Here is a 17,447-nt window from a genome sequence, read left to right as displayed (position 1 = left end):
AAGATGTGTGCTGGTGGTCTACCTAAGGTGTCCCTCGGCGGAGGAAGGAAGGTGTATATCAACAAGCGGTGACTTTCTGAGGAAAAACTGAAATGGCGTATGCCGCGTGGTATCCGACGACAAGCCCAGAGAATGTCACCGGATAGAAGGCATCCGAGACGGACCAAAGAAGAAAATGACGGATGAAACCAATCTTGATAGGGGAGGTCGAAAGGAAATGGAGAAGTCGTTATATTGGGACGAGCAAAATAGAGGGGACTGCACCAGACCCGGGGGCCGTATCGCGACACTGCACCGCATAAGCACAAGATTGTTATGAGATCCAGTGCCCGTAATATTAATGGAGATCGATGGGCTTCAGGGCCTTGGGGGTCCCACAACTTGAAGCTGAGGCCCAACACTGCTCGCCCCGTAGTACTGCTCGTGGCAGCTGGCTCTGTACCAAAGGGGAGAGTGAGAACCACTATTAGTGCTTGGTAGTACCTCACTCAGACCTGGCTGCCAGTGTCAGGCTGCCATCTGAGATTCATAAAAGCGTCTCTGCCGGGCTTGTGCACAGCGAAGGCGCACTAAACTCTGAACTCGGTTTAGATCCCGCTCTCCGTTGCCACTCTTCCTCTTGCTACGACGTACTAGTTCCTCTCTGGAGCCGCTGTGTTTGGCTGCAGCCTGCGCTTACAACACTGCATTGTACAGTGGTAATTTATGCTCTCGGGTTCGGAACCTTGGCATGTGCATAACTTGGCTGGGCATAGTAATACCTACTTGTACTCAATCAGCTTCCGGCCGGAATTGATTTGCTCGGGGGCTTCCGGCGGCGTTAGGAGATATCGCAAGTGAAACAGTCCAGCGTTCAAGTTGTCGACATCGTAGCATCAACAACATGGACCATAACAGCGAGAACCACCGTCTATCGCACTGCGCTGCACTGCCAGAACCTCAGCACTGCCACAGTCCCTACAACCTCAAATTTTCAAAGTTCACTGTGTGCAGTCGCTGCCTGCCTGCTCACGGAATAACAAGATCGATGGCACGGGTAATAATAAGTGCATTTGGTTTTCGCATTCGTATACTACCCTGTGCCTATCCTGATGCGACAGCTAGTTGTACCAGCCGAGAAATCCATCTGGCTGGACCGCCGGTTAAATCAGCATCTTATGCGCCAATCTCAGATTACACTCAACTTAAGGATCCGAAACATCCACTCTGGCTGCTCGCTTGTTCGTATTCCATCCCCTTTATGGTAAGTGAGAGCCTCTTTTGTCCGCCCGCCCGTGTTCGTCCGTAAGCACAGTAGTACAGTAGTACACCCGAGCACTGTACAACTGTATCCTACCACAACCTGGTGCCTCCTGCTGGTACTGGGATGCAGTATTCGATTCCAGGATGCTATGTACTGACCTTGGTGTGCCTTACATAAATAACTCCTGGTGCCTCTGATAGCCCTCGCTAGCTCTAGATACCTTACATCTACCAAGCACACGTGCTAGGTCGTCCGCGAGGACAGGATGTGCTAGAACCGGCTCGCCGAGCACTGATGCTCGCCCCGAACAGAAGATGCATAATCTTATCTTATCATATCACGGCCGAGCACGACTCGTGCTGCTGGTTGTCCAAGGTGACCACCTGACTCGCAGTCACATGCGCCCTGTGCTCCATTTCGTAGCCATGCCACTTCAAATTGGGGTCTCGACTTCAAATCGAGGACCTTACTTCAAGAACCGTACAATACTTATAACTCAGGACAACACCCTCGCCCACTGCAGTCTGAGGTGTTTCGTTCCAAGGGGAGCTTTGACACATGACAAGAACCCCGGTCTCTTTCCATTGCTCCATGATGCTGCTGCAAAAAGATTCCATTCGGCTTCAGCCGTGACTTGATATCAGCTAAGCAGCACAACTAATTGGCTACAGGCATCATGGGCGAGACTGGACACTTTACTTGGCGAGCAGGACGGAGTCGGTTTGAATCTCGTCACTCGACCAATTTTGTCTCAGAAAAAGCCTTTCGGGCTCAACGGTTATAATGTCATTCTGCCATCGGCAAGTGATACTGCAATGCTAATGTTACATGGTTTTTCCAGATCACGTATATCATCCCTCTAACAGCTTCTATCATGGCCACCGTCAATCTTCTCCCTGTCGACAGCGCGACAGCAGGAGAAGAGGAAGAGGAAGCAGGCCCACCCTTTGGCGAACGTCAGCGCCTTTATCTCCGACGACCATCTTTCCGGTCCCAAAAATGGGCCACTGGCAACATTCAAACACCAAGCCGAAGGGTGCACAAAGATCATATATGGAAGAGATGAGAACATGGATCTAGATTGATCCTCAAGAGGAAGAGAAGGGATGTGGTTTTCCGAGGCAACAGCAATGCACCCCATGCTATTCAAAAATCGGAGAAAAGTGTGTCGAGCTCATCGAGTTCGATCTGCTCCGGACTCATGGTGCTCCAAGAAGCTTCCCCCATCTCCACATCCTCCATTTGCAATCCCAAATCCATCTTGGCCAATGTGGCCGGCGGATCTTGTTTTGCCTGGATCAAGGGGCTGCTCGAGAACAGTTTCTGTTCCGGCACTTGGAGACTAGGATGGGTTTGACCAAACAATTCCATCCCAAGCTCTCGGTCACGCTTCTGCCGCTGTTCGGGCGTCTCTTCAGAAGCTTCCACAACCTGGACGTTCTCATCCCCTTCAACCGACTGCTGCACGGTTCGATTCTGAAGGCTCACGCCACGAGCTCGAACTGCAGTTGCTGTCTCGGTAAAGCCGCGCTCGTCTGCCTCTAGTGGAGGGCTGGGTGCTCGGTTAGGCCGCCGACGATCTTCCGGTGTACCATCAGGATTGAGACTACTTCTGGCGCTGAAATATTCGCCGGGTGTCGAAGGCTCTACGGAGTCTTCTTGGTCCAATTCAGGAGAATAGAGTTCCACTTCCGGACTGGGAGAGAGTCGCGCTCGATCTCGCTGCTCCAGATCCACATCGTCATCGGTCTGGCTCTGGTCAGACACACTGGGAGTGAGGTTTTTGTGAGTGATCCGCGGGGGAGGGAGAATGTCGTCCGAACTCTCAGGCAAGGGTAACCGTGGCTGCGTGGTCAAGAAGTAGAACACCTTTCTTGGGTGAACGGGAATGAGCTCCTTGGCCAGCGGGCACGGTGACAGGGCAGTCCAGGGTCGTTTGAGGTATACACTCAGACGAGAAGAGAGCAACGCAGCAGGGTTGGCAGAACTATTGAGCAAGTCAGTAAGCAAAACTCCAAGACAACGGTATGTACGCCACTTACTGCGCAATGTTTTGGTTTGTGGAGGCGAGCACTGTGGCTAGGTCTCTGATGAGGTGAGGTCGATTGCCCGTCTTTTCCAGCTGTTCAATGACGGCGATCACTATATCGTCGTTGATTCCCTCGGTGTCCACCTTGCGCACTTGTGCGTCTAGCCCTGGAGACGGAGGCGGAGTGTGTTCGGCTGCACCCCTGCGCGACTGAACGGTGGTGGACGCCGGTATCTCAACGACTGGAGAGCCAGTTTTGGAGCGAGGGGAGGAGACGGGTGACAGAGGTTCGTCGCCATCGTGAGAGCGTTTCTGTTTTTTTGCCGGAGGCGTCGGCGTGGACTCGCTGGTTGGTGTAGCCTTGGGAGTTGGGCGGTGAGTGCGCGAGGCATTAGGCACGTGGATGCCGAGCGACGGCAGCGACAGTGACTTGCGACGGGTGTTGTAAGGCATGGTGTAGATGTGTCATGTGTCGGTAGTAGAGAAAGGTGAGGCCGCGGTCGTGTCGTCGAGATGTTGTATAACGAAGACGGTACGAAGAAGGGGGCGTGTCGGCAACACCAAGGGGGTGGACAAGAAATGTCCTGGTACAACAGTGTGCGACGGAGTTGGCGATGACCTGACTTTCCGCAGGCAAAATGTTTGGGGATGGATGATTTAGGCTGCGACTAGGGAGGATGAGTGCAGTGTGACGGAGGGAGGCCTGGACGTTGAAGGCGCGGTTGGAGACGTCAAGCCAGCTGGAATGCAGTGCCAGTGCGTGGCTACGATGCAAGGTGCCGGGGGAAGCGTGGAGCGGCGCAAAGAAGGGTGCTTCAAATTCTGCAGCTAAGGGCGCAGGGAAGCAGCTCGACTGGTGATGCTTCCGCCTCCTTGCGTCAAAGATCTCGCGACTTCCACTTGACTGGGCAGCTCAAGCAAACAGCGGTAAGCACAGATGCATCCACTACTGGTAGACGTTGGCTGAGGCCGGCGGCGAGTGCAATGAGCACGAGAGATATGGTGACGGCGTTGGTGATCGAGCAGGGTGACGGGTGGTGAAGCTGCAATGTCTTCCCAGTGTTTGTTTGTTCTCTACCCGTAAGCAGAGGATGTAACCCGCAGTACTAGTGGGTGATGGTGGTGGCAGAATAATTATTATTGTGACTGCGTGCCCGGGAGCCTGCTGCTGGATGCCGCAATGGGGGATCCAATAGTAGAGGTTGGCGGGTTTGGTTGGTGCAAGTTGTCGGAGGGATGCTGTGGCAGGGCTCGGGTACGGACGAGGATGCAATGCTCGTACAGTATCACCACGACAAAGAAAGATACCTGTACGTCGAAGGAAGATACTACGAGAGCAGCTGGAACAAAAAATTTCACAGAGCTATAGAAGCTGTCGTAGGAGAGGCGGATCAGGTTACAGGTCTGGGAGGAGTAGTATGATGATGGCAACGCACCGGGAGAGGAGGAGCAGGCAGCTTAGCCCAGGCGCCGGTGCAGCCTTCAACAGGTGGCGGAATGCATTTTTGGCAAGGGAGGGAAAACCCTGGCGGGTCCCTAGCAAGCCCTGGTACGCAGCCCGGATCAAGGCCTGTAAGTGATGGGCTTTTTGGTTTCAGACACCGCGAATCCCGCCAGAAATGCCACTCAGGCTGTACCACCACTGCAGGACGACATCCACTTGCATCCATGAGCCATGCCTAAAGGTACTACTGCGGTAGCCTATGTTAGATTCCTACCTACTTCTGGCCGAACATCGTGGCCCAGAGATCCGAGAACATCGAGCCCGCCGTCCACTGACATCCACTCAAATTGCTTCCTCTGCGCTCTAGAGCCCTGGCTAGAGCTTCTTTTAGCATCGTTTGAGCATTCGGCCCTAAGTCTGCTCTATCCTGCGCGGATGCACCGACGACGTCCCAGGCGTTCTTTCTCCGAACCGTCTGACAACCTATCAAACCACTGTCAAATAATGTCTATCTCAGGCCCTCGAGCCGCAACAGCCAATCCGCCCAGTCGTATACCATATTGCAACCCCCTCTTACGTTGCTCTGTGTTGATGCTGGCCATAAACCTTCGGCTGTGTTTGTATTCACGGCATCTGTCCGGAACACTTCCCGACCTCAGCTGCGCCATCGTTGGATTTCATCACAGAAGAGAACTGACTGGTGTGCAGTGTGCTGTATGGCAAGGTGGCAGGTCATGGCTGTTGCTATCCGTTTCAAGATTCAGTGTACGCGCACAGGCACATGGCCACCACTGCAGTGTCCACAGGGTTGACCACCCCGGGCTCTCAATGGTGCTGTATCCTGCGTCCGTTCGCTTATAGTCAAATGATCTGCATCGGAAAACGTAACGATAGCGATCAAGGACAATTTGTAGCGGCGGTTCTTTTCTACTGGGTAGAAGATTAGTGGAACGACATCACACCAGATGCAACAACAGCTGGGGCCAGTCTCCTGTAAATCAAAGCTCGTTTGGACTAGGCACGCATTATGATATTGCTGAGCTTCAACGACAGTACCAACATGAGACGCAGCCGAGGCCAACGCTGGAGGGGTTGTAAGCGGCTGAATACGTTGATAATGATAACTCCTCAATGGCAGAACGCAATGCAGTGGTGGTGTGGTGTGCATCGTCAGTCTGTTGTGTTGTATGAGCCAGTTGCAAACAGTTGGAGTGCGACAGATCAGAACAGAGTTTAGGCTGACAGGCGCAGGCTCCAGGGGGTGGCTCTGGTGCCTCTTTGGTGGCTGTCAGTTTGGGGCCCATGACATCCGCGCTGCAGCCTGCGATAGAATAAATGTACGCTAGTCGGTTCCCTTCCAGTTAGAATAGAGATATTCTTCCCCATCAGCCAGACTAAAAATTATTCTCTTACTACAACGTTGTAGTACCATCAGAAAATTTTCACAAAGAATTGACGCAGAGCTGAAGCGAGGGCGTCACTGATGTTCCTGCGGTGCCACCAGCTTGTTACGAGCATCCCATCAGGTGGACCGTTTTGCTATCTGCGCAGATTGTCTTGTGTCACTGCATGGACCTGGTTGCTCTGCGCGACGCTTAAGCCCGTCAGATCCAGACAGCACATGGTAAAGATCCAAAAGCCCAAGCATCCATTCGCGCAATACGATGGGATTATTGATGATCATCCAGCGAACTACTACAACTGTGATTGCGAGCAGCTAACCATTGCCTCATGATGTGGGCAGGTGTGTTTTATTGCAACTAGACCTCTCTGCTCGCGTTGACCTTCCTGGCTGAAGCGAATCATCGCACTCCATCATTGACGTATACCCAAGACAGCGCAAAATCGACAGGGGAAACAGATTTGTTTGATGGTACCGCAAACCTCCACTATCCGCTGCATCCGATCGACGACCAGACCAGGACCGATCTTTCACGTGATCCGTACCTGGCGTTGGCTCTCCCCATGTTGCAAGGATATTGTAGCTCGGGCACAAGCGAATCGGAGGCCCTTGGAAAGAGTATGTGGTTTTTTTTGGAACAAGATCATTCCAACGTCTCAGCGTCGCCAACGGTAGCGATACTCAAAACAGGTATCTGAATTAATGGACCACTGCAGTCTATCTCTGTCGATCGAGCATTAAGCGAAGAGTGTGCCCAACAATGTCGATGTCGTATCAATAGACACTGCACTGCGACCGTGCTAGCGAGGGAATGGCAGCACATGGCCTATCTCAACTTTCCTCTCCTCCTCTGGATGTTGCGCATGGGACACAGCCGAAGTCACCCCTGATAAGTCGGGGTTTGGCCTGGACCGCAACAAAACGACCGAAATGCAGTCCCCCGCACCCCGTGTCGGTGCCGCAATCGCAATCGTGGCTTCAGGTCAATATTCATCCATGGACTGACTGCAGCTAGTAAGACGCATTGACCTCAGTTGTTGCTAGTTGCAGAGAGACTTCCCGAGGTTCTGATCGACAGAGCCATGCTACTTGCTGATGGGGGTTTGTACCTTGATTCAACCGAAGAGTGGCACATGCGTGGCCCGGGTAGTATGTCCTACTACAGCCTCAGATGCGGCAGAATTCTGACAACCATGGTCTGCTTTGGTCTGCTTCGAGTTTGTCCTTACCGGATACATTTCTTGCAGGGACTCTTCCATATACCCGATCTGCCAACATGGGCTGCAGCCTACTGTACGGTCACTGGCACCTGCAGTCAAATGTACTACTGACTACTGTGTGGTTATTCCTACACATCCAAGGACTGCCGTTCCTCCTCCACCATCCCAACACATCATGACGTAAATCGTGGGGAAGACATCTTTTAAATTGTGGACAGCGATGCAGTGTTGGAGAATCGAAGATACCGACGACATCCAAGCGAACATCAGGCGAACCGCGTTAAAGTCTCGCTATCGTCCGGAAAACGCCATCTCCTGGCTAGGTATGTGTCTAGGGACGTATCCGGTGCTCGGTTCTGGAGCCGTGTCGCGGATCTGCTGTCCGGGCACGACTAACTCGAAGATGCTGGGGCTCGAAACTCTGCCGGACTAAGGATTCCCACCACAAACCTTACCACACAGGAATGCTGCGGAGGTGATGGAACTATGGCCGCCACTTCGGTTCGAGTGTCCTAAATATCAATTGCCGGACAACTTGAAGTGCTTACCTACCTGGCCCGTTCATACTATGACCGAACTTGAACCCCATGCATTCCAAGCTGAGCCGAACCAGCTCATGGAGGGTATGGTCATCCGAAGAAGAGGTCTTCTCCAACATGAAAGTTCAAACAGGGGGGTTTGATCCGGACTCGGCGCCCGCGAAGTCAGGTCTGCCAGTGTGCAATGTCAAGCCTACCTACCTTGGGTAGGCAGGCACTTTGGTGGTTGTTTCGCATCGAGGCGGCATCACTGAATGCTGATACATTACATTTATTACTACTGTCCAGTGGTACAGAAGCATGTGGCATACTCGTGCCAGTAGCTGTTCTCTGGGCCACGTGGATCGATTGGCCGCGGCAGAAGCAGTGTTGCTCAATTTAATATATACAATGTATTCATAGAATGTATGTATTTTCAGATTTCCACGAATGCAGTCAGGGTGCATACACCCTCGCGAAGGATCTCAACCTTTTATGTTCGCGCAGTGGACTAGTATGATGCACACGCAGCATGCGGTTAGGCCCTAGTTATATTATTTCTATTTTGGCTCGGTACACCTCACTGGCGAGTATTCGATTTGATGGGATATAATGCCTTCGTAAAGAGTAGAATGTCGGGTACTACTATCTAGGTATATATACTACTAATACAGTATAGGGATTTACTATTGTTACAAGTATGTTCTGTATATCTGTATCTCTCCATATGATCCACTCCCAATTCAGTTCAAGCATGGTTTACGTCCTCTGCTGCGGTGGGGCCCGTAGTTGTACTCGTGCTTTGGGTCTGATGCGGCGGCGGCCTCAACACGTATTCATACGTGGTCCCAAAATGATACCGCTTCTTGCTCTCGACGACGAGCCCGCTGTCCTTTATGATCTGGTCAATGTCCTTGTTCCACCAGCATCCGTAGCGGTCGGCGTGTCGTTTGGCAATGTTGTCGAGATACTTGTTGAGGAAACCGAGATAGGACCTGCCATGTTCGAGGAGGAGGATTTTGCCGCCTTTGTCTTGGTTGCCGTCGCCTTCACCATGTGGTCTCTGATCGGTCTCACGACCGTCTTCTTTTTTGTTGGTCAGATTGTCAAGTCCCTTAGTTGGTTCACCAGGCTGTCTACACAGCTCACCCAACCTCTTAAGGAACCCCACCGGGTTCGCCATACTGCACAAGCCCATAGTCTGCACAATAGTATCGAACCCGCCCTCAGGTCGACTGATGACCCGTTTATCAGCGGCGTCGCCAACCACAAACCGAACGGGTCCGCGGAATTTTGCAATGGCATCCGTCTCTTCCTGCAATTTCTCAAATTTTTTCTCGGCCTGATAGACCATGATCTCACTCTGGTCGTTGAAAGTGAGAGATTTGATCCTTTTGTTGCGCGGCGTGTTGATCGGATCGAGATTGTACAGGTCCATGTTTCGCCCCGTGCCTGCACTGACTTCCAGCACGTTTCCCTCGGCTTGCTGGCAAAGTTTCCGCCGTTTGGACCGCAAGCCCATCAGTTTCTCCGACATGTCGACTTCGTCGTCGAAGTTGCGTGACAGATCCATCCAGCGGCTCGATACGTCTGCATTCTGGGGCAGGTCTAGTTGTTCCGACTCTTTCACTTCGCGCTGGTATGTTACGTATAGAGAGCTGAGGTAGGCTGATAGCACGAATCCGAATAGTGATACGCCCCAGAAGTATATGTTGAATGAGCGCTGCGGTCGACTCGAGGCCCGCGCCCGCGCCGCTGCTGATGAACTAGTAGGTCCATTGTTCTTGGGTGAGGCGTTACCAACTGCTTGGTTCGATGGCTGCGATGGTCGTGGTAGGGGAGCCCGCCGTGGTAGACTCTGAGCGGTCGATGCGTAGGTGCGGGAGGTGTTCTGGTTCAATAATGGCCGTTGCCAGCTGCAGCTGGTCGGCGGGGGTATCGTCTGTCTGTAGCCGGAGGCGAGACTGTTACGATAACTTGAACCATGTTGTACCAGTATTCGTGGTTTGAGGTCCCCTGGAGACGACGTCGCGCGCTTCACAAGTAGCGAGGCTGCGAGGTGCGGAACTCTCGACTTTGCCAGGGACCGCATCCTCGTGTCTGCGACTGGGAGTCTGAGGCTCATTGCATCGCAAGTAATCTATACACAAGGATGTTTGGGAGTATGTTGCAAGCATCAAAAGCAATTCCCCACAACTTCGGGGAGTCGGAGTTGCACAAGTAAATCAGTGGTGGGATGAACACATGATAATAATTTTTCCCTGCGGAAACCGTTCGGCCGGATCGGTTCAAGGGTGCAGTAGTAGTAGTAAGTAGTGTCTGTTTTCTGCGAGGCACGCGCCTTTTCGAAGACGACTGCGAGTGCGGAGAAAAAAAGGTACGAAGCCCCAGCCTGAGCAGCTGCAAAATCCACACGAGCACACGATGGCCTGAGCAGCTGCGTACGATTGCGATTGACGATTTCCAGTTAGCTTTTTTATACTACTACTGCTTATACCTATTGAATAAGAGCCGAGGCGTATCTTGGTGCTAGAAAAATAAAACACAATTCAATTATGAGCTATCATGTCTAACGGCCCAATCCCTCAGCATGTTCTCATAATTGGAGCTGGCGTCTTCGGACTGTCCACTGCGTTATCGATCCTCCACAAGCCAGAATACAAGGCGACTCGCCTGACGATTGTCGATGCTTCGCCGTCGCTGCCGAACCCCGAGGGCTCGTCCGTGGACGCCAGCCGGATCGTGCGCGCCGACTATGCCTACCGACATTACTCGAGGCTAGCGCTGGAGGCGCAAGAGCTGTGGCGCGACAAGACGCCAGAAGGATGGGGCGGGGAAGGCAGATACTATGAGCCCGGGTTCGTTCTGACGGCAGATGAAGAAGAAGGCGGCCGGTACGTCAAGGAGTCACTGGCGACGGTCCGGGAACTGGCGGCAGAGGACGAGAAGGACAACCAGGGCCGCCGACGCTGGTACGTGGACACGGACAAGATCAAGGAACTGCGAAATCCAGACGAGATCCGAGCCGCGACGGGCTACGACCAAGTCAGCGGGGATTACGGATATGCCAACTTCAACTCTGGTTGGGCGGATGCCGAGAAATGCGTCGCATACGCTTTGAGGCGATTGCGCCAGGAGGGCGGCGACCGAGTCACACTGCGCAGCGGTGCACATGTCGCCAGGCTCCTCGTGGAACCCAGCACGGAGAAATGCACCGGTGTCGAGTTGGTCGGTGGCGAGCAGATACACGCAGACCTGACGATCCTGGCCGCAGGAGCTTGGAGTCCGACTTTGATCGATTTGCAAGGTCGTTGTTTGGCGACCGGTCAGGCGATCGCATATGTCAACATCACCGATGAAGAGGTGAAGGCCATGCAAGACAGGCCGACCATCATGAACCTGAGTCGGGGCATGTTCATCATCCCCCCACGAACAAAGGAGTTGAAGATCGCAAGACACGGCTTCGGGTACATTAACCCCGTCAAAATCCCCCGGAAGAAGCTCGATCCGGGATTCCTCAACAATGACCTCGAATGTTCTGAGGAAGGCGGAGTTGTCGAAGTGAGCGTTCCCAAGGTTGGAACGCCAATCCCCCTCGAGGGACAGAAGGCGTTGCGCGAAGCTCTGCGAGGCTTGGTGCCGCACATGGCGGAGCGTCCGTTTTCGAGGACAAGAATATGTTGGTACTGCGACACGTAAGTCTCCAATTCCTCACATTCCTTTCCCAGTCTATGATCCCATGCTTTTCATTCTTGCTATCAAGCCCCTTTTTTCCCCAAACCGGACGCGTCTAACCCTTTTGTAGTCCAACCGGCGACTTTCTCATTACGTTCCACCCGCGGTACAAAGGTCTGTTCATCGCCACAGGAGGCAGCGGCCACGGTTTCAAGTTCTTCCCCGTGATCGGTGATAAAATCGTCGATGCCATACAAGGGACACTGGACCCCGAGTTAGCCAAAGAATGGCGCTGGAGAACTGACGCCGAGGTGGCGGCGACCGGTGTTGTCCAAGACTTTATCGGCTGTGAGGACGGTAGTCGGGCTGGACCCAAAGGCATGATTCTCGAGCAAGAGCTGGCCAGAAAGGACATCAAACCATCGCTACGCCGTGACTCGAAGCTATAAATCTGTTGTTTTGCAAGTTTGTCTGTATATAAACTCGTGAGGACATATAAACTCGTGAGGACATATAAATTCGTGAGGAGAGACCTGCGACTGGCGGTTATGGCTTGAGATACTCGAGCTGCTACCTGGTAAGTATACATATATCTCATATACTCGCACTGGTATCATCCGGCCTGGTCTGGATTGCTCCTAGTGTTCCATCCTTGGACTATAATACTGGTAAATTAGTTGGTAGCAAAGTCGCTCGACCAAGATGGCCTGCCAGTGCCAGTGCATCATTGGCATCGCAGTCAGTATATAAATTCCGTCGAGGATTTGACAAAGTGAGCCCCCTTGCAACGAAGAGGATGTCGTACTACTCAAACCCATCGAAGCCACTTTGCCTCGTCTTGCCTTCATAGATTATCTTTGATCCCTTGCATTGCTACTGATAGTACCGCATATCATTTGCACGACCATAACCTATCAGGGAGTATTTTGTCCCGCACTGCATGATTAAATTCTTGCAGAAGCAGAAGCAGCAGCAGCAGTGAGGTTCATCACGCGACATTATCGATTCCATGGTTTAAGTTCGTCCAGTGACAGACCGAAGCCAAACCAGGGCAGAGTCTCCCCCACCAAGACGCGATCTGCCACTCCAGTGCACTGGCATCCATTCTACATATTTCTGGTCCTACTGTACTACACCCGCGGTTCTTTTACAACTAATAATACTTGATCCTCGACTCTCGACACTCAACCATGTACTCTACTCTCCTAGTACTACTGCTACATAAGGTACAGACACAATAATAACACTTTACCTACCTACCTACCAGGTACATACTCAAAAGTTCGAGCCAAAATACTACACAACCGCGAACCACAGCCGCGGGTGCGCACGAGCCCGAGTCACGAATCCTGAGCACGCGTCCCACTGCAAGACAACAAGCAACCCCCTCATTATACAGTACTACTCCCCCCTATTCGCGCACTGCAGTTCAACTTGTCACCACCACCACCACCACCACCACCACTCTTCCTGCTATACGGTGCCTCCTTGGTTCAGCGCCTTGCCATCCAACATCGCGATGGTTCAAGAAAGTAATATGATGCCTACAACAAGACAATACTATTCATCTGTCACTCTGCAACTCAGTGAATAAGCGATCGAGTACCGTACCTACATACCTCAGGCTGGAGTGCCGCGCAGTGGTGTGGTGAGTGAGGACCCTAACCTTGGGGGGAGTGAGGACCAGCAACGATCATCCCTCGAAACAATCCAACATTATACTGCAGTGCAGAGGTAATTATTTATATTCCCTCTTCTCTTCCCTGACGACTGCTACCGTCTACTGTACTGCACCTGGTTCTACTGGACAGTTGGGCCTCAACTGCAGGTACAGTATTTCCCCTGGTTCTCAAGGACAACCGCACCGCAAAGCGCCCATATCCTCTCCTGACTACAAGGTACTACTGCTGTACAATAATACCTACCTCACGATGCAACACCAACAAATTCCACAGCCCAGCAAAGCGTCACGACACCTGCATCACTACTCATCACTATCCACCTATCCCACCAGCTGCTACTTACCGTGTGCAAAATCTCCCTTGACCGCTGATGAGTCGAGTCGGACCCCATCGTCACCCGTTGTCACCTCACCTACACGGACTGAGTGACTGGTTATCATTCACGGATCACTTGGGAAAAGTATCAGAGTGAATTCAACCGCAACAGAAGAGCCGCCTGCCGAAGCACACGCCATGACATGACATACTACGTGACAAACATGTCAGCATGTGAAAACAAAGTATTCTTGTCACGATCTCGAGGGGCATCATTCATCTAGATTAGAGCAGTGCAGTCGCGGTGCCTGATGAGACACACAAGCCCGTCAAACCAACTTCATGCAGAATGCCACAACTGCTGGGGTTTCTGTCGACGACCACTTCCGCCGACTCGATGGCGGTGGTTCACTTGCACTACAATCTGACGCCGTGATGATATCAAAGAGGCGACAGCGGACAAATCACAGACTCGATCGAAACAAGAACAAACGTTTTGGCGGGATCAAGATTCATATTGAAGCTATCATGCAATGCTGCTGATGTTTCCAGCAGCACGAGCACCCTTCCGACAGCCATGCAAGAAACGCCACCACTTTTGCTTTTCTCGTTGCTACAGTCCGATGGACAGGTTTCAACCTCTCGGAGCCCCCAAAGTCTGAAATAGGAGAGGATGAACCTCCATGCCCGGAACACATCTTTGTGATGTATCGCCAGAAGACCGGGCAGCAGCCGTGAAACCGGAAGAGTGAAACACACAACACCCCCAAGGCGGCACTCGAAATCGACCAGCGCGCCGAATACCGCGAAAATGTCCTTTGTCGATGAAGACACAATGTCTAATCTGGTTGAAAAGGCCTTTGCACCCGTCCTTGGGTATCGGTTGGCCCCCCGAAGAAGGTACCTCGCTCAAAACGCCATGCAATGCTCATGTGATAGTCGTGACAGGGAAGCAAGAAAAAACACAATTTTAGGAGAGAGATGCTTGGTAAGAACCATAGCATCTGACGATCCCTCGACAAGCCGACCGTTGTCGAAGGACCGGAGGTAAAGATTTTTATTGTTACACGGCAGGTGAGTTGACAGATCGGCGACACTGACTCTTCAGACCTTACGGAAATCTGTCAAGGTTGTTAGTCAGAACTGAAGAAACTCCAAGGACATCAGAAGAAGCCTACCTGAGAGTGTCGGGTAGATCTGCTCGAATGCCTGGTAAATCTCCTCTCGAACTTTGGCGCCGGTGAGCACAATCTTTCCGCTGACGAAGATCAACAAAACGATCTTTGGCTTGATCATGCGGTAGATGAGACCCGGGAACAATTCAGGCTCATACGAGCTGAAAGGGTGATGCTTTGAGGCAAGACCCTCCAGTCGAATAGGGAACTTGATGTCGCAAGAGCCCACTATGTTCTGGATCTTGAAGTCCGTGAACTTGGCGTTGAAACCAAGCTTTTGGATGATACGAGCATACTTGCGGCTGGCAAGTTTCGAATCATCTTCCGACTTTGCGCCGGTAACGACCATCTTGCCCGACGCAAAGATCAAAGCAGTGGTTTTGGGTTCACGGATACGCATGATGACCGCAGCGAAACGCTGAACATGGTGTCAGAAGACTGCTGCATGTAGAAACACTGGTAGTTTCGTATTTACGTACCTTGGGGTTGTACTCGGCGTTGCGGGCATGAAGCGCAATTGTCTTCAGATCGAGACGACAGTCCAAGTTGACCGTAGCAACGATATTTCTTGGTACAAATGTTAACCTCTGTTGACCAACAAGGGACAACAAAGGGGAGTACTCACTGCAGAGTTGGGACAATACCACTCACTCCAGCACCAGGAGTCGCCGAAGGCGTCTGGGGAGCTTGTAAAGCATTTCCATTTCCTCCTTGCGGTTGACCGTTCATCTTCCCATCTGCGTAGGAGCCACCGTTGAGGTTCTGTCCATCTTTCTCAGATGAGGGCGGTGTCAAGTCGCCAGCGCCACCTGGAAACGAGAGCGACGCGGGGGATGTGAAGGCTTTGGCCTGTTGCGCGGTGGATGGATGAGTGGTAAGGGACTCCATGATTGCAGTTTTGTGAGGTACTCGACGAGCGCAACAAAACGCTGCGGTTGATGGAGTTTTATCGGGGAGGGAGAGATTGATGAGAGGATGAAAGCAGTCTGAGATGTTTTGGTTAGGAACGAGGTTTGTCCTGGTTGGTAAGATTCAGGTGAAGGTGGCGCGAGAGGAAAGTGAAGTTTTCGCAGTCGGTTCGGCGGCACGAGAGACTTGACTTTGCGGCAGTGAATAGTTGATTTTCACCCACTGCAGCGCAGGCAGCTCGTCGTCGTCAAAACTCGACAGCGACAGAGGAACTCGGATTGCGACAGGGAGGTAGGTGCGTGTGTATTCGTACCGAAATGTGGGAGATGAACAACTCAATGTCTCCCCTACAAACGACTGCCCTACTTCCAAGGCCACCGTCGACTTGATTCTTGACTGGAACCGACAGTGAGACCGAGTACCAGGTGTTTCTGATCTTCGGTCGACAACGACGACGAGGTAGGAAGAACGAGCAAGAGGAAAAAAGGACTCGCGAATTACTATTGCGGAAAGTGCAGACTGTCTATTTGCGGGCTTGAATGTCCTTTTGCCCTGATTTCTGTCTTGAAGAGAACGGAACGGCGCTCGCAAAGTATATCCAGTCTCTTGTTGGATAATCTTTTCGAGAGGCTTTGCAGCGGAGCGCCCGAATGTATGTGAGGCACGATCAGGGAGGATCAGATCGTGGCCGGATACGGGATATGAGAGAGGTTGTCGCAGGCGTGCGGCGTGGGAATGCGCAGTTTGAGCCCGACGAACGTGGAGAGTGGATGGCGAGGGTGTGGAATTGCGGCGAAATGCCAAGCCAAGAAAATGTCAGAGATCAAAGGTCGGATACGGTCGCGCGGGAAGGAGGGCATGGCCTCTTTTATAGTCGCAGCTGCTGCCTGGCCACCCCGCCGCCCCGAAATGACGCTAGAGGCGACTACTGGCCCGCTAGTCCCTACACGGTCTAGCGGACGTCATCCCAGCGCCCAACTGCCCTTGCACCTCAGGCTTATCTGCCCCTTTTCTTTGCTGCACAGCCAATGCAACTGCACTGGCATGCGGCTTGCCATGCCAGTGCTCCCGTGCATGCCTGCGCCCTCCCTTTACCAAAGCCTGTCTTCTGCTACCGGCCACCCAGAGCAAACATGAAAGCCTTCAGCAAGGTCAATTCAAAACAGCAGCGGACAAAAGAAATGGCAGAGCAGATCGTTGGCCGGAGAAATTGCCGTTGCCGCCACTATGGAGGCTGTGTGACATTGGCCCGAGCTCACGTGCTTCAAATTTTTCTGCTGGGGAATGGAAGGTGAGAAGGGGACACTCTGGCGGATTCTACAAGCTGCTGCTCGGAGACGCCGCCCACAACACCTGCAAACGCAGTCCGTCCATTTTGGCACCAGACTCTCGTCTGCAGGCCGATGCAGTCGTAGCCATATCACACACTTCTCCCGACAGCCTCAAGCAGTCATACTGTGCAGAACCCAACCAGCCGGAGTGAGCAAGGAGGCGGACTTTCAGGAGTCAAAAAGTGTGTGGTGGTGAGATGGGAAAATCATGAGTCAAGTGGCCACAAAACTGTTTCACATGCCGCGCAAGCTTACCTAGGTTTTTCTTGGCCTTGCCATTTCGGATGTTTTGGCAGCGACCGGAATTTCATCCGGACGCTACTGGCAACGCCGCTGGCCAATCATCCTCCGGCCCCGGTGGCCTAAAGATAACGCCAGGATGTCGACCGGTAGGTTTACCACCAATCAAACGGATGAAATATCTCGAAATGATGCCCTATGAACTTGATCTCAAGATCCACCTCGGCAAAAGGACCTCTTTTGGTACAATCGTCAAATGGGCAC

The 17,447-nt window shown here is 52.5% G+C and overlaps 5 protein-coding genes across 6 annotated transcripts; 2 read left to right on the top strand and 3 right to left on the bottom strand.

Moving 5' to 3' along the window:
• The first annotated feature begins 1,694 nt into the window (after positions 1-1,694).
• On the top strand, positions 1,695-5,847 carry HMPREF1120_01678. Of its 2 annotated transcripts, XM_009155700.1 has the most exons (2): positions 1,695-2,028; positions 2,085-5,847. In XM_009155700.1, the coding sequence occupies exon 2, from the start codon at positions 4,948-4,950 to the stop codon at positions 5,575-5,577; it is 630 nt and encodes a 209-aa protein (XP_009153948.1). In that variant the 5' UTR covers positions 1,695-2,028; positions 2,085-4,947; the 3' UTR covers positions 5,578-5,847. The 2 variants fall into 2 exon arrangements, with proteins under 2 accessions (XP_009153948.1, XP_009153947.1); XM_009155699.1 differs by having other exon boundaries at positions 1,695-5,847.
• HMPREF1120_01679 (uncharacterized protein) lies at positions 2,390-3,725 on the bottom strand (the record flags this gene model as incomplete). Its single annotated transcript, XM_009155701.1, has 2 exons — positions 2,390-3,230; positions 3,286-3,725. 2 exons carry the CDS (start codon positions 3,723-3,725, stop codon positions 2,390-2,392), a joined length of 1,281 nt encoding a protein of 426 aa, XP_009153949.1.
• Positions 5,848-8,604: 2,757 nt separating the features above from the next.
• HMPREF1120_01677 (ubiquinone/menaquinone biosynthesis methyltransferase) lies at positions 8,605-9,393 on the bottom strand (the record flags this gene model as incomplete). Its single annotated transcript, XM_009155698.1, has 1 exon — positions 8,605-9,393. One exon carries the CDS (start codon positions 9,391-9,393, stop codon positions 8,605-8,607), a length of 789 nt encoding a protein of 262 aa, XP_009153946.1.
• A 1,028-nt stretch (positions 9,394-10,421) lies between these two features.
• Positions 10,422-11,980, top strand: HMPREF1120_01676 (fructosyl amino acid oxidase; the record flags this gene model as incomplete). The annotated part of the gene is made up of 2 exons (XM_009155697.1): positions 10,422-11,551; positions 11,662-11,980. 2 exons carry the CDS (start codon positions 10,422-10,424, stop codon positions 11,978-11,980), a joined length of 1,449 nt encoding a protein of 482 aa, XP_009153945.1.
• Positions 11,981-14,665: 2,685 nt separating this feature from the next.
• Positions 14,666-15,591, bottom strand: HMPREF1120_01675 (TATA-box-binding protein; the record flags this gene model as incomplete). The annotated part of the gene is made up of 3 exons (XM_009155696.1): positions 14,666-15,121; positions 15,183-15,270; positions 15,329-15,591. The coding sequence occupies 3 exons, from the start codon at positions 15,589-15,591 to the stop codon at positions 14,666-14,668; spliced, it is 807 nt and encodes a 268-aa protein (XP_009153944.1).
• Positions 15,592-17,447: the final 1,856 nt, after the last annotated feature.

Source organism: Exophiala dermatitidis, assembly GCF_000230625.1.
Source record: "Exophiala dermatitidis NIH/UT8656 unplaced genomic scaffold supercont1.2, whole genome shotgun sequence".
NCBI classification, from domain to species: domain Eukaryota; kingdom Fungi; phylum Ascomycota; class Eurotiomycetes; order Chaetothyriales; family Herpotrichiellaceae; genus Exophiala; species Exophiala dermatitidis.
Note: the sequence above shows the minus strand (reverse complement) of the source record. Positions and strands in the feature narration are given on the sequence as shown.

Excerpts from the sequence above, each read along its gene's own strand:
- HMPREF1120_01678 (XM_009155700.1), top strand. The coding sequence starts at position 4,948 with ATGCCTAAAGGTACTACTGCGGTAGCCTATGTTAGATTCCTACCTACT.